General features: G+C 49.1%; 1 protein-coding gene across 1 annotated transcript in view; it reads right to left on the reverse strand.

The window, feature by feature from the left end:
• Positions 1-15,813, reverse strand: part of CFAP65 (cilia and flagella associated protein 65) — a 34,982-nt gene extending 19,169 nt beyond the window's left edge. Inside the window, exons 1-12 of the mRNA XM_063086555.1 lie at positions 15,803-15,813; positions 12,233-12,476; positions 10,277-10,461; positions 6,837-6,939; positions 6,161-6,327; positions 5,785-5,984; positions 5,390-5,535; positions 4,651-4,873; positions 4,020-4,285; positions 2,853-3,053; positions 2,278-2,637; positions 669-806 (exon numbers count right to left, since the gene is read on the reverse strand). Of these exons, the coding sequence (XP_062942625.1) occupies positions 669-806; positions 2,278-2,637; positions 2,853-3,053; positions 4,020-4,285; positions 4,651-4,873; positions 5,390-5,535; positions 5,785-5,984; positions 6,161-6,327; positions 6,837-6,939; positions 10,277-10,461; positions 12,233-12,476; positions 15,803-15,813 (2,244 nt within the window). The remainder of the gene's footprint in view (positions 1-668; positions 807-2,277; positions 2,638-2,852; positions 3,054-4,019; positions 4,286-4,650; positions 4,874-5,389; positions 5,536-5,784; positions 5,985-6,160; positions 6,328-6,836; positions 6,940-10,276; positions 10,462-12,232; positions 12,477-15,802) is intronic.
• Positions 15,814-16,062: the final 249 nt, after the last annotated feature.

Here is a 16,062-nt window from a genome sequence, read left to right on the forward strand (position 1 = left end):
ATTGCAGGGGGGAGCAGAAACGCCCCCAAGCACATTGTCCCACAGTGACACCTTTCCAGCAACAAGAAGACTAATGAAAAAAACTGACAGTGGCAATTGAAAGAACAGGAGGAGGCATCAAAGGTGAAACCAGAAGTGGAAGGTGGCCTGGCCCCAGGCTCTGTGCTTTTCAGCCCTACATTATCCTGCTTTTCAGGTCAGACGGGGCCTTCCAGGGCCTTGGGGACTGGGAATTCTGACTCCTTGAGGAAGGGGCTGGCTCTGCCTCCCCAGCAGGGCTGGGTATTCTCCAAGGGCAGGGGCTCTTGGTGTGGGCTGTCATACCCCGAGGGCCTAGCCCCCAGGACTAGGGGCACAGCAGGTGCTCAGTGAACAGGGCACATGCAAATGAGGGAGCGGGAGGGTGAGAGGACCAGGTGAGTATTTCAGATGCAGCAGAGAGGGGCCGGCTGTCCAACCTCCAGACTCTCCCTGGTCCCAGTGCTGTGGTCCAGGAGCCAGTCCTGACTAACCCAGATCCCCACACTGGTGGTGGGGAGGTGGGGACAGCCAGGGAGGGCATGGGATATGTTTCTGAGGCCATAAGAGAAGAAGAATGGGACCTGCAGGCCAAGGCAGAAGCCAGGGCTCTCCTGTGCCCCTCCCACTGCTGTTGGGGCCATGCTTACCTTGGGGGCATCCAGGGAATATTGAGGGATGTGGTGCTCAAGGACAGCACTATAGCTGTGGCCTCGCGCCCGCACCACCAGACACCAGGATGGGCACACGGTGCAGTCCTCCTCGATGTTGTTGTAGCTCAGCAGGACCTGCAGGGGCCAGACCCATGGAAAAGCTCAGAGGCCTCTAGTCAACCCTGTGAGCTACCCCACCTTGCCCCATCCCTGCCCCTGTGCTGCAGGAGTCCTACACTGAGCACAGAAAGGAAGGGCTCCCTGGGAAGACAGTCCTGCTGCAAGCCAGGCCCTAGACTGAGCCCTCAGCAAACACTCTCTGCAGAGCTCATGACAGCCCTGGGAGGAGGGCGGGGGCACGGGCTGGTCCTGAAAGCGGCATTCATTCTGCAGGAATGTGCTTAGAGAAGCATTGGCCAATAGAAATAAAATGCGAGCCACAAGTGCCAGCTGCAAATGTAACTTGAAATGGTCCAGTAGCCACATTAAAAAAGTAAAACACGTGAAATTAATTTCAATATTATGTATTTTTTAACCCAATAGATCCAAAATCTTACCACTTCAACACACCATCAATATAAAAATTATTGATTAAATATTTTACATTCTTTTCAGTCTTAGAAACCCGATGCGTATATTACACTTAGAGAACATCTCAGTTCAGACCAGCCACATTTTCAGTGCTCACTAGCCATGTGTGGCTGGTGGCTGGTGTATGGGACAGCACAGGTCTAGAGCCTAGAACCTAAAAATCTGATGTGCTTGGCCTCAGCAGAGCTGGCATCCACAGCCTGATTCCTACTAATTTCTGCAGTCCTGCACTGCTAAGATATTAGAACAGGGGTGGCTAAAGGCTCCACTTTGGAAAGTCTCCTCAAAAGTTCAGATATGGCCCCAAGTTTAGAGTTGAAAAGACCAGGTCTCAGAGACAGTAAGGAACTTGCCCAATGTCACAGAGCTGGTAAGTGACTCTGATCTTGACTTCATAGCTTTACTTGTCTCTAGGCCCCAGCCCCCGGCCACTGGGAAAGAACAGCAGGGTGGGTAGGACTGGCTGGGGCACTGAGGGAGCAACCCATGTCCAGGACTAAGAGGCTCGGGGCCAGCTGCCACAGGGCTGGGGACAGCCTATGAGCTGAGTTCCCTGACTAAGGGAAAGTTGTGTTAGAAACCCCTCCTCTGATATGCTTAATTATCCACACCCCTGACTCTGTCCCCCAGGCCCAGGTTCCTGCTCACAGCTCCTTTAGAGGGACAACTATCTACTTCAAAGATGAGAAGCCAGGAGGTGCCCTAGCTAGGAGCCCCAGAAATCTACACCCTGTGCACCAAATCCTCCCAAAGGGCTTGATCCCAACTGAGTTTTCCCTGGAGGGGAGGGGAGGCCACATATGAATGAGACATGATCACATGAGCCAAGTTGGGAAATGAGCCTGGGAGGAGACAAACCAGTCGGGGCTGCTGTCCAGCCAATGAGAAAGTGAGAACAGCCCGGCATGGAGAGGATGGATGCTGCAGCGCCTTCTGTCACCACCTGTGACCCCACCCTGATGCTCAGGCTCCATGCAGAGGACCCACCTTCCCCCTCTCATCTGCATGCATGTACCTTATAGACAGCAAAGGCTTCGAGCTCCACAGCGTAGAGGCAGTTGGGGTGAGGCGGCTGGAAGTGCAGGCGCATGGCCGTGGACTTGAGTGGGGGCACATCGCAGGTGTTTGGGGTCACCCAGAAGGGGCAGTCAGACCTGCGCTTCCAGACCACAGTGATCTTGCCCTTGGTGTGGTTCATCAGGCACAGGGGGATGGGGTTGGGGGCCTCATGTCCGGGGCAGGCACCAAAGTCTACCTCGACAGGCTCTATACTGACAGGTGGGGGGAAGATGGCCATATCGCTGGTGCCGTCGAAGAAGTACTCAGTCATGGCGGGGATGTGAGGGTACTGCGGGACTGACACGTCCTCCAGGCCCTGCATGGGGAAAGACAGGTGGACGGGGCCCCTGCCACTCTTCCTGCTGCTACCCCTCCTCTGTACACTCCTTTCTGGAAAAGGCTGCAAGAGCTCCACACTGGTGATCCCCAACCACAGGGCTCTGGGGCCACAAGGCTGCCCAAGAATTGCTAGAGAAGAGAAGGGGCCATGAGCACAGGGAGGGTAGCCTGCCTCTGGAGGGCCCATCGTACCTCGGGGGGAATCATCAGGGCCCCGTTCTTATCCTGCTCCAGCTTCTTCTCTTTCAGCATGGCCCCCAGGATGTCAGGGGGGTAGAGCGTCAGGCCCCGAGCCAGGTGTGTGCGGTACCAAGTGAGATGATGAGGCTTCAGGATGACTGGCTTGGTGCTGTCCGAGTGGCAGGTCCCAAACAGGTCCAGGAACAGCGGGTCCTGCAACATTTGTCCATGTGTGACGGGGCATAGGAGGGGTGGTGGGGTGCTGGGGGCTGAACCGAGGACAAGCTGGGCAGACAGAATGGCAGAGACAGCGGGCAGAAGCTACAGGGTGGCAGGTGGCATGAGTATACCAACAGCTGCCTGGCTTAGCTGGGGAAACAGCGGTAGTCCAGGGATGGTCAGGATTACAGCTGCTCAGCCCGTGAGATGCTCAGCCATTGGCCACCCTCTCCCTTCTGCCCATGGCTCCTGGGCTTCTACTGCCCACCCTATTGTCAGCCAGGAGGACTGCCAGACCAGAATTCAGCCCCCCATCCCTCAGGGAAGGAGAAAATGGTACAGCCTCCTCCAGCCCTTCTCTATTCTTCTGTTCTTTCCTTCCACTCCTGAGGCCTCCCCTAGCCCATACTGCACTTTCAAGAGAATTATAAAGAGTCATCCATTCCTCCAGGTGGACAGAGACAGCCCAGAGCTGGACGCCAGCTTGAGGAGGGATCGTAGGCCAGATTTCAGTCCCCACTTGCCATCTTGGCCAGGCACCCACTGGTCAGGACTTAATGTGTATGACCTTGCCCAAGGGTCAAACCAGCGTTAGAATCTGGTTTCAGATTCTAACTTCAAAGCTCTCTGCCCTGCACAAGCTATGTGGAGTGATGTCCAAACTGCTCTCTCCCCAGCCCATTAGCAACAGGAGCAGTAAAGTCCCTGGCCTGGCGGCAGTCAGGGCAGGACTGGCACACCCACCTGGCTCAGAGTGAGCCCTCTTGTGCTCCTGGCCATGCTCTGGCACCAAAAGCCAGAGCTGGGGACCCAGAGGAGGAGACGACCCAGGCAGACAGCCCCAGAATTTCCAGAATGCAGGGGAGTGCCCGCCAAGCCTTGTCTTCATCACTGGCTTTTGGATCAGCCCCAGCGAGCCCCTCTTCCCCTCAGCCTCACCACCCCCCCACTGCCACTCACCTGGTGGTGGATGAGACAGGCCACCCTCCGAAAGTAGATGATGGGGTGAGTGGGCTGGAAAGCACAGTGCAGGGTCATGCGGGCCTTGCCCACCAGGGTCCCGAAGGCAGGTCTGATGCTGAAGACGCTCTCCTGGCAGTCGATGGCAAACTGGAAGTGGGCTGTGCAGTCTGACTGGTTCTCAATCCACAGGGGCTGCTCTGAATGCTCCGTGAGGTTGACCCAGTTGAAGTTGACACAGTAGCGCTGCAGAGACACAGCAGGACCTGGGCATAGGAGATGGGGTCCCTGTGAGTGGGCCTTGCTACCTAGGTAGGGGTGGGGTATCGGCCTCCCCAAGGATGTCTCAGAAGAGGTCCCGCTGATGGGAGGTGGTGCCACTTGGAGACAGGCTGGAAAGGCCCAGGGCCCGGCAGCATGAGCAGAATTCTGGCATCACTAGGTGTGATGGCGGGACAGGGATCTCCAAGTGTCCAAAAACGATTCCCCACTGGGCCACCAGGGGGCAGCAGACACCCAGACTGAGGGGCAGGGAGGCCTGGCTCTTGGGAGCAGGCAAGGAGCTCTTTAGAATCCCAAGGGTGGGCTGTTCCTGTCCTGCGGGAGTCCAGTGTCCTGGGGCCACCAGTACCTCGACAGAAACCAACGACTTTGAGCAGGGTTTGGGAGGCACAGCCAGAAGTCATGATGGAGAAGTAGTCCATAGTCCTGACGTCCAAAGTCTCAGGGTGGAAGAACACTGACACACATTTCTTCTCTCCTGGGGCCACAATGCCATGGGCCATGGGGCATGAGAAAGCCTGGTCTTTGGCCAGCACGTCTGGGGCCACTTCGATCCTGAAGGGGGCGTTCACCTGTGGGGCCAGGTGGAGAGATGCGGGGTCAGGTCACAGGGTGGGGTAGTCTGTGCATTACACTGAGGTGCCCAGTCAAGGGGGTGAGGGAAGCTGGCATCCAGCCTGTGCCCCACCAGCCAGCTGTGGGCATGGATCAACGCTTCCTCCACCAGGAGGAAGGGGCCAGGCCCTGTGCTCTGCACTGCAGCTGCCCAGAGGGGAGCACCGTTTTCCTCTCCCAAAGGTACCATCACAGCTAGCTGTGGTCCTCAGGTCAAAACAGTTTTAGGGCTGCTCTCCAGGTTGCTCTGGGGGGTCGGTGGATATCCCAGCCCAGGCCCCAACTGAGAGGAGAGAAGGACACCTATTTGACAGCTGTTGATATGTGTATTTATCAACGAACATGGGTTATGTAAGTCTTGGGGCCAAAGGTGTGGAAAGAAAGGGGAGCATTCTGGAAAGGGGATGGATTTTAGGAGCATCCAACCCCAGGGTTCCTGAGTCCTGCCTCCCCCCGCCCTCGCCTGTACATACCGATGATGGGTTATACAGCTTGATCTGCCTCTCAGCAGTGCAGCCCACAGCAACAGAGCCAAAGTGCAACACTTTCTGGAAGCCCTCAGCATCCTGGTCCTCTGGTTGCTTATGCTTTATGCTCACCAGCAGTTGAGCACATTTGGCTGGGGTAGAGATGGCAGAGTCTTGGGGGCAGCCTCTGGGTCCCAGCTCAACAGTCCCCCTCCAAGAAGGCAGGTGTCCCAGGGAAAAATTAGGCTGCAACATCATGGAAGGTAAAGGGCAATGCCTGTGGGGCTGCGGGGAGGGCAGGAGACCGGTGGAGGCCCTGTGGGGGCCAGGCCAGGGGTGGGGAGGGGAGGGAAGGGCAGGCAGCAGGTGGGCTCTGGGAACAGGTGAGAGGTAGGGCTCACCCACAGCCTGCAGCTGGATGCTGCTCTTCTGCCTGCTGCCCTCCCCGTACCAGCATGTGGCCTGCACTTCGTGGATGACAGCGATAAGGGGATGAAAGGTCACCTTGATCCGACAGGCCAGGCCTGGCTCCAGTAGCCCCGTAGTGGGAAGTATCTGGAATGGGCTGGGGAACTCCCAGGTGAAGAAGGTAGGCAGGTCCCTGAGGGGGACAAGGGGGGGGCAAGTCAGGGCCCCTGGGCTCCCTGTGACCATTGCTCCTGCTTTAGAAAGGCAGAGGCTCTGGGCAGCCTGCTTATGCCCCCCCAGGATGTGCTGGTCTCTCCTGCTCCCAGGATCCTCTTCCCAGTTCTTGCTCTTCCCACCTCTGAACCTCACCCTACATTGTCCAGGCAGAACCAGGCCTCGGCAGTGTCCCCCACGGCACACATGGGAAGCTGCAGGGATGGTGGGCAGATCAGCTTGTGGCACGGCAGGGTGGCCCTCAGGTCCACACAGAACACCCCCTCTGCTTTTTCAAACCACAGCTGGTCCGTGTACTCCTTCTGCAGTGTGGGGACAGAGGCAGAGACAGTCGCCAACCAGTGGTACCTCGGTGCTACTCAGGGACCACACATCACACCCCACCCTCAGCCATCACTCCAACATAACCACCGAGGGTGGGCTGGCCATGACCACCACCTCAGACTCTGAGGAGAGGGTCTGCTACCTGCACTCCTACACTATCTTGGTTTCAGAGATGAGGGCCTCTTTCATGGGGAACAAGGTACATGGAGGAAATTTTGAGGGAACAGGAGGGGCCAGAGACTCTAGTACTTTCTGATGGCTAATACAGTATCACAGCCTTTACCCCCGCGTATCCACGGGGGATACCCCTCTGTCTAATAAGATCAGGGTCTGAGCCCTTTCTGAGGGCTTCCCCAGCTGGAGTTTTGCTCTACCTGGGAGGGTGTGTGCGTCGTGGGGGGAGCTCCTGGCTGCTCTGCCTGCTTCCTGTTCTGGGCTCACCGTTCCCATGTCCCTCCCATGTCCCACTGGCTGTGGCAGACCGTACCTCCTCCAGAGGCCGGAAGACAATGGGGAGCACGAGGGTTATGCCTGGGCTCAGGAAGATGGGCTGAGGGATGACCGTGGAGAAGAACTTGGTCTTGGGAGGCCTGAAGGAGAGAACAGGGGATGAGCACTTTGGATCAGAGCTCGGAAGCAGCAGAAGAGACAGAAAGATTAGAGAAGACTCTAGAGGTGAGGGGCCTTGAGTCCCCAGGAGGGAAACACGGGCATCAGTCACGAGAGGACGCGTCTCCGTCTTCCTCCTCCTCTTCTCGCAGACCTTCGCTCTGAATGGAAAGGGAACAGCACTTGTACCGCTGACGAGCAGGATGGCCCATGGGGACAGGGAGGGGGAAGGGCTGCCCTGATTGAATCCCTGACCACTTAGCTGGGGAAACCGAGGCTGAGAAGAGAGGTGCCAAGGGTGCCTTCCTGAGCACAGACCTCGGCAGAGCTGTGGATTCCCAGGGTGGGTCAGAACGATAGATGCTGTAGACTTTAAGCATATGAATAAGGATAATATTGTCAATAACTCTATGCTCATGCATGTGTAATTTTAAATGAAATAAACACACTCCTGGGAAAAGAGAACTTTCTAAAACGGACTCAAGAATTATACAATACATTTTATGGCCACCCTACCTAGAATCATCAAGGAAATGGAATAGAGTCAAACATCTTCCCACTAGAAAATTCTAGGCCAGACGGCTTCACAGCAAGCCCTACCGAGTGTGTGAGGAGAGATAATTCCAGTCTTAAACTCTTCCAGATAATATAAAGTAAGGAAACTCTCCTCAACATACTCTATTAAACCATCGTAACGTTCTTACCAAAACCTGACAGAAGCAGGAGAAGAAAAGAAAATTACAGGCCACTCTCACTTAGAAACAAAATATTAGCAAAAAGAATTTAGCAACGTATAGAAAATACGCTCGATCGTGACCAGTTGGGTTTATTCCAGGAATATATGGTTGGTATAACATAGAAAATAAGTAGATATAACCCAACAAATTAATAAATTAAGAGAGGAGAATAATCGAATGATCATTTCGATGAAGAAAAATTTTAAACTTCAACATATGTTTAATGAGAAAAACTCACAGCCAAGCAGGAGTAGGAGAGAACTTCCTTAACCTGATAAAGTCTACCAAGAAATAAATAAATAAATTTATTTTCCTACAGGAAATGTCAGCTTAATGATGAAGGATTGGAACCTTTCACTTGGAGATCATGAGCAAAACTAAGATGCCTTCTATAACCACTCTGTTCAACACTTTTCTATTCAACAGTGAAGTAAAGAAAGACAAAAGAAGAAAAGGTATAAGGATGGAAGGAAAGAAAGAAAAGTGCCATTTTCCATACAAAATATGAATGCATACATGGAAAAAAATTAACAAATAAATTATTAGAATTAGTAAGAAGATTTACCAAGGTTGCTGGATACAATACCGAGTTTTAAAAATGGCATTAAAAAAACTAGCAACAAACAGAAAATGAAAACAACTTTAAGATATATCATACATAATAACATCATCAAAAACATCAGATACTTAGGAATAAATCGACCTAAAGATGTACAAGATGTCTACACTTTACACGTTATTGAGAGACATGAAAGAAGACATAAAAGTAAATATAGAGATACACCATGTTCGTGGATTGACAGATTCAATATTGTAATGCTGTTAATTCTCCCCAAATTGATTTATAGATTCAATTAAATCCCCATCAAAATCTCAAAAAGTTCTTTATGGGTATGTGTGATAAGCTCATTTGAAGATTTATATGAAAGTTCAGAGGGCCAAGAATAACCAAGACAATCTTGAAGAAGAATAAAGTTGGAGTACTTACACTACCAGATATCAAGATTTACTGTAAGCTCTAATAATTAATTCAGGCTGGTACCGGCCCGGGGATACACAAGAACAGAACAAATCAGAGAGTCCAGAAATGAGCCTGTACACGTAGAGACACTTGACATGTGTCAGCGGTGTGGGAGATCATCAGATAACGTACGAACTTTTCAATAAATAGTGTTGAGACCATCGGACATTTGATTGAGGAAAAACATGTCATCAAATTCCTACTTCAAACCATTCACAAGAATCAATTCCATATAGATAAAAGACAGATATGAAAGGCAAAACTATGAAGTCTTTAGAAGATACTACAGGAGAATACTTTATGACCCAGAAGTAGTGAAAGGATTTCTCAAGCAAAGTAGAAAAAAACCACCAACCATAAAATAAAAAGACTGATAACTTTGATTCCTTTGAAATTAAGAAATTCTATTCTTCCAAAAGCACAATAAAGAGAGGAAAAGACAAATAACAAGGCAAGAGAAGGTATTTACAACCCATAGCTGATGAAGGATTGTGATAAGTTCCTGTCCTAGTATCCAGGACAGGAACTTATACACAAAAAAGAAAAAGAAAAGACAATATAGAAAAGTGGGCAGAGACTTGAATATGAATTTCACAAATAAAGAGAAGCAAATGATCGATAACCTATGAAAACCCACTCAACCTCATTAATAATCAGGGAAAGGCAAATTAAAAACACAAGTTACCATTTTTGGCAAAAATTTTAACTCCTGACAATAGCAATTTTTGGTAAGGATGTGGAGAAATGGGAACTCTCACTTGCTGCTGGTAGGCATCTAAATGGATACAAGTACTTTGGAAAATAGTTTGGCTTTATTTACAAAAACTGAACATGTACATGTCCCAAGTCCCAGTAGTTCTATTCCTATGTATCTGCTCTGGAATACCCCTGGTCCTTGTGCAACCAGCGATGTACACCTGAATGCTGGTAACTGTCCCAAACTGGAAATAACCCAAATGTCCCTCAGCTGAAGAGTGGATGAACTCTTATGGTACAAGCATGTATTGGGACACGATACCACAACGAAAAGGGATGAGCTAGTCTTACAAATATAATTGAAGAAAATAAAAGAGTTACAAAAGTATACCATATTCTTCCATTTACATACAGTTTGCAAGAAAGTAATGAAACTGTATCATTTAGAGTTGCAAACATAGGTAGTACACCCATTTGAGAAAAGCAAGGAAATTGTTATCATAAAAGTCAGGATAGTGGTTATCCTTATGGGTAAGAAAAGTGTTCGGACAGGGAAGGGACACATAATGGGGGAAGGTGAGGTCAGACACTGTTATTATTCTATGATTTAATCTGAACATTTGGTCCACTTTCTAGAATTCTTCAAACTGAACATTTTAAACATTTTTCTAATTTTATATGACAATTTTAAAGTTTTTTGGTTTTTGTTTTTTTTTTAAAGGGATCTTAACCCTTGACTTGGTGTTGTCAGCACCACGCTCTCCCAAGTGAGCCACAGGCCGGCCCTTAAATGTTTTTTTAAAGAGAGCCTGCTTTGGGGGCTTGAGGGCTCAGGGGCTGGTCCCTGGTCCGTCATACTGGTACCTGTACTTAATCTTCTGGATTTTCAAGGATAGATTTTTCAGAACCAGGTTCCTTGTGGTCTCCTTCCCTAGCTCCCAGCCTTTCCAGTGCAACTCCTCAGCCACCTCAATGCCCCAGATGACCCTCTTCTTCACTTTGTCCTGCTTCTTTCGGGAGCATATCTGAATGTCCATGGGGCTGGCAGGCTGGTCCGTTGGCGGGGAGAAGAGGGAAAAGAAAGGACACATTAGCAGGGTAGAATGCAAAGACCCTGAGAACAGGCAAAGATCTTCCCAACTCCAGAAAGTAATGAATTACACCACCTCTTGCCCCTGGGGATAGTCTGGAGAGAGACAGTGGGAATCATGCAGGCCCTGGAGTCAGCCATTATCTCTTCCAAGGTCGCTGGAACAGTTTTCTAACTAGAAGCCCTGCCCCTAAAGCCTGGGCCACCCATCTGGCCATCCCATCCAGCACACGTGCACCCTCAGGTGCCTCTCCCTCTCAGGTGCCTCTCCCCCTTGCTTTCCTCCCCACCCTGCCCATCGCTACAGAAGCCTCTCCCAGCTGGAGTGGCCTATCACAGGCACTTTTCCAGACCACAGGGACCCTCTCCCACCCCTCAACAGGCTGGCAGAGCAGAGAAAGGAGCCAATTTGCCTGCAATCCCCAGCCATGCCCCGACTTCTGGGGCCTCCCCACGTGCCGCTCCTGGTGATGCTAGTGATGTAAGGTGCCAATGTACCTTGTTTATAATGGCAACTCCTTTCATAGGCTGACTCCTACCTATCTGAAGACAGAGGGAGACGGAAAACTCTCCTGGGGCAGTAAGGTGGAGGGAGGACGAACCAGGTGCCTCTTCCTATCACAGTCATTGCTGTGAACACTCAACTCATTGCCATTTTATCTTTGACCAAGTATTGCTTTTATATCATTACATAACACAAGGGTGTAGTCATCCATTCAACAAATATTTGTTGACTACCTATTACGAGCCATACACTGTGCTGGGTGCTCTGACTGCCATGGTGAACGAGACTGATAAATCTCTTCTCTCTTGGAGCTTATATTCTCACTTTCAGTATGTACAGAGAGTGTCGATGGCCAATATAGTATTTTCTTTCCTGATGCACCCATGGAGGAAATGTGACATGGGTGAAGGACAGTAATTTACACAAATAGCAGTTGGTGCATCAGTTTGGATCCAACCAGGAAAACAGAAGCCACTCTTGGTGTTTAAAACAGGGAATTTAATGCACAACCAGGAGGTAGTGAAGTAACCCAGGAGTTAGCAACATCACGAAGCTGCCACCACACCTAGGTTAGAGGAGGTGGGGTTATTAGAGCACCGATGCCTGTCTGGTGGCAACTGGAACCAAAGGGGAGATGCGGCTGCTGATGGAAACATGGTCAAAAGCAGAGACAGAAGAAGAGAAATACCCTGGATTTTCCCTTCCTCCCACTTTCCAATCTCTTGCCAGCTCAGAGCAGAGCAGGAAAAGGCAGCAAGTGAATCCAAGGGCAAACAGGCCAAGAAGGGCACAGATGGAGGGGTGAGATGCTTTCCAAATACAATCCCCAGTCCACAGAGAGGCAAATGCAACCACCATCACATCTAAGGAGGCATGTGGCACCCACACATGACACAGACACACTGCATCAAGCACAAAATCATACTCCACAGTCACACCCCTGGACAGCTATGCTGTCACACAGAGAGAACCACAAGAGTTGCAAAAGTTAACAACATCCACACATTGGTTGAACACAAAGTTCTAGGGCTCAAGGCCAAAAGAGCTTTCTGTGGGACCAGCCTCAGACTTGCTCCTCCCTGGAGCCCTCTTCCCCCCACAACTTCTCCCTGCTCCATCTATGCAGCATCTAATGCAGGGGTGCATAGGGGAGGCACCCCATTGTCCCACCACCCCATGCTGGCCATGCCATGCCCTGTTCCACACGCCCTAGCCACATCCTCACCCGGGCACTGATGCTGCTGCTGCTGAAGGCACTCACGACTGCACTGCTGCCATTGATGGAAGCCATGGCCATTGTGCTGGTACTCAGGCAGGACCCACCGGAGTTCACCATATATTCTCCATTGTCCCTGGGCCTCATGATGGGGCTTAGGGACTCGATGAGCATCAGGTGCCAGGAACACAAGTCCAGGGGAAGACTCTGGCTTAGCCAGGTGTCCCTGCCAGATTCAGGTCTGAGTTTGGAGCTGGGAAGGGAGAAGAAGGGAGACAGGAGAGACAATGGAGAAGACTCACCATGGCCATCACTGCCATGGAGGAGAGGGCCTGCTTCCCAGTCTGGCAACAGGTGTGAGGTGAGAACAAGACTGGACACAAGATCCAGAGCTTTGCTTGTGAACCTAGGGACTCACTGAAATTGGGACTCGGGGATAAGGCCCACCCACCATGCCCTTCCAGGCACACTTGGCACTCCTCGGCAAGCCCCCACTGGGTGTCATGCAAGCACGGAAGCCTGTGCATCACCTTGTCTGGCTTTACTCTCTACTTGTCTCCTCTGAATGTGTCTTGCCTCCTGTGAGAAGAGGAATGGGGGCGGGGGGGAAGAAGAGGCAAATAGACTGGAGGGCTCTCGGTCAGCTAAGTTTCCACTTCCAGTACACAACCTGCAGTCCAGGTTCAAAGTCAACACTCACTGAAATAACAAATGAATCAAAGGATAAATGAATCAATCTCTAGAGTGGAGGGATCCCTGGATGGATTGCAGCTGGAAAGCACATATAAATATATGCAATACAAATGCAAATATTGTATACACATTATATGCAAGATGTCATGTGTATGTACATGTCTGCTTTCCAAGAAGAGCACCCACAGCTTTCACCAAATGTTCAAAAGGGTGCTTGACCTTGCTCCCAGGGACACAAAGTGTCTCAGACTAGCTCTGGATCCATCACCTCAAATCCCTTCTTCCTTTAACGGGTTTCCTTCAGCAAACAAACACACCCAAGTGTGAATTTGCCACCTATACAGGAGGGTAGCAATTTTCATACTCAGACACTATAACTATGGTCAGCCCTGCTCAGGCACACGTGAAAGTGGTTTGCAGACTGCTATGATAATCCACTTTGAAAGGTTCAGCTCGAATTTTCCTTTACGTTCTGTACAGAGCCATCATCCATGAAATCACCAAACACGGCACTGCACTCCAAAATATATGGAGGCACTTCAAAAAATTCATGGAAAGATTCGTATTACTTTTAATTCTATTTTTCCATGATTTTTTGAAGTACCCTTGTACTGCAAGCCACAAATGTAATTTAAAATTTTCTAGCAGCCACATTAAAAAAGTAAAAAGTCCTCATTAGTGTAGTGATGTGTTTAAAAAAAACAGTAAAAAGAAACAGGTGAAATTAATTATAATAATATATTTTATTTAATCCACTATATCAAAATACGATCATTTAATAAGTAACCTATATAAAATTATTAATGAGATATTTTATATTTTTTGTACTAAGTATTTGAAATGTGGTGTGCATTTTATACATACAGCACATCTCAATGAAGACCACTCATATTTCAAGTATGCAACAGCTCCATACGGCTAGTGGCTACCACGTTGGACAGCATCACTCTAATACCTTTTTTGAACATATGTATACTTTTAAGACTACTCAGTATCCTTCCTCACTTCTTTGATTAGTAGTCTCAAAAATAACAATTTCTAATGACATTACTGAGAATTTATATGCCAGGCAGTGTTGTAAGTTCTTCACAGGTAAAAGGGTCCTTCAGGAAGTTTGTGGAAAAAATAGAATTAAAAGATAATATGAATCTTTCTATAAACTTTATGAAGTACCCTTGTATTTTAATCCTTACAGCAGTTCATGATTAAATGTAACCTGTCATTTATTTTGCCTAAAACGACCTCTTTTCAAGTTTGTGATTCAGCTCCTTGTTATAAAGTATTCAGATTTAGTAAACAATTTTATGGTCATCCTTTAGGAACTTATACACTTCTTTCTTCTTCTTCTTTTTTTTTTTTAATTGGTGGCTGGTGGGTAAGGGGATCCAAACCCATGACTTATGGTGTTACAAGGCTGTGCTCTAATCAACTGAGCTAAGCAGCCAGCCCAGGAACTTATATGCTTCCATCAGACACTCTCCCATCTCCTCCTCACCACACATTCGAAGCATAAGATTCTGCTGACTCAGTTTTTCCTAGTTGGCAACATCTCCAAACCCTCTGGAGGGGACTATCTTAGATTTACTCATTCATTCATTCATTCATTCACAAAGCCCTTACTGAGTGCCTACTATGTATCAGGTACTGTGGTAGACACAGGACAAGACAGGCAAGGCTCCTACCTTCAATTTTGAAGTGGATGTTCAGATGGAATCAAAGAAATGCAAGCTGAGGAGACAGGGAGGAGAGTCCCATTACTTTTCTGTCACTGGATGGTCTTGCAGTCCTGCCCCAACTTATTAATGCCTCTGACCTCAGGGGATTCTACTGACAGCCCTTGCCTCAAGGATCTGAAAAAGTCTCCACTAAACACACGAAACTATCCCAGAGAGTGCTTAGAAGAGATGATAGACAATGAGGCAGAAAGCTGGTCCAGCCCAGGTCACAGGGCTTAGGGGAGTGAGCACTGGCCCTTAGAACAAGGGAAGCTGGGTTCCAGCATCTTCTCCGACCTCAGACTCTCTCAGGATAGGCAAGTTTCTCCATCTTCCCAGGTGTTGGTCTCCTCACCTGTAAAATAAGGGTTATCTTGACTATTTCACAAAGTTGGTGTAAAGCTTGAATAAAATCGGGAATTGGAAAAAGTACCAAACGAAACTGTTAATGTAATTAACAATTATGACTTCTATACTAGCCTGAACTACTCTTCCAAAAGACTCACACACGTGCGATCATTGTGAAGAGACTGGGCGAGTGAAGTTTTGTTGTTGTTTTTGTTTTCTTTCTTTCTTTTTTTAATCCAATTTTCTTCTTTTGAGAACTTTAAAAATATATCATCAACTTCCTTCATTTAAAAAAAAATTTTGGTTGAGGGCTGGCCCGTGGCTCACTTAGGGGAGTGTGGTGCTGATAACACCAAGTCAAGGGTTAAGACCCCCTTACCGGTCATCTATTAAATCAATCAATCAATCAATAAATTTGGGGTTGGCCGGTACACAGATCAAACCCCGGACCCTAGCGTTATGAGCACCGGTCTGAACAACTGAGCTAACTGTCCAGCCCTATCGGCTTTATTTGCCTAATTTCCAGCCTAAAAATTCCCGAGATGACCAGTAGAAAAAGTGGCGGGTCGTCGTGTAGAATTGAGGAAGGAAAAATTAGGTAAAATGAAGGGGGACAAAATATATTTAAGGCTGTTCCTCCTTTCTCTTCCGGATCCCCAGTCTGACTGATCTCGGCCAAGTCTCAGTCCCCTGGGGCTCTCTGAAGGACACAGAGAGGACCCCTGGCCACGACTTCCCGGAGGAGGTGGTCTCCCTGGACAGATACCTTCCCTGGTCACCCGCGCCTTTCCCTGGGACCCCGAGACTAAAATTCAGAACTCACACTGCCGCCATGTTGTCGTCTCCATAGATACAGGACGCGCAGGGCGCGGCGTCTCCTGGTATCCCAGGGCAACGACGGCAGCCCGAATAAGTCAAGCTTCATAGAAGGCGAATGCACCGCCCAAATTTAATCCCTATATTCAGTTTTGAGTACTCTCCCCAACCCCGACTTTCTCTGCTAGTAGTAACTTCTATTAGTAGCAACATAACATGTATAGTCCCTTAGTTGTCGTGACATCCCAGCAATCATGACTTTAGTTG

This window comes from Cynocephalus volans, chromosome 1, assembly GCF_027409185.1.
Source record: "Cynocephalus volans isolate mCynVol1 chromosome 1, mCynVol1.pri, whole genome shotgun sequence".
Taxonomy (NCBI): Eukaryota; Metazoa; Chordata; class Mammalia; order Dermoptera; family Cynocephalidae; genus Cynocephalus; species Cynocephalus volans.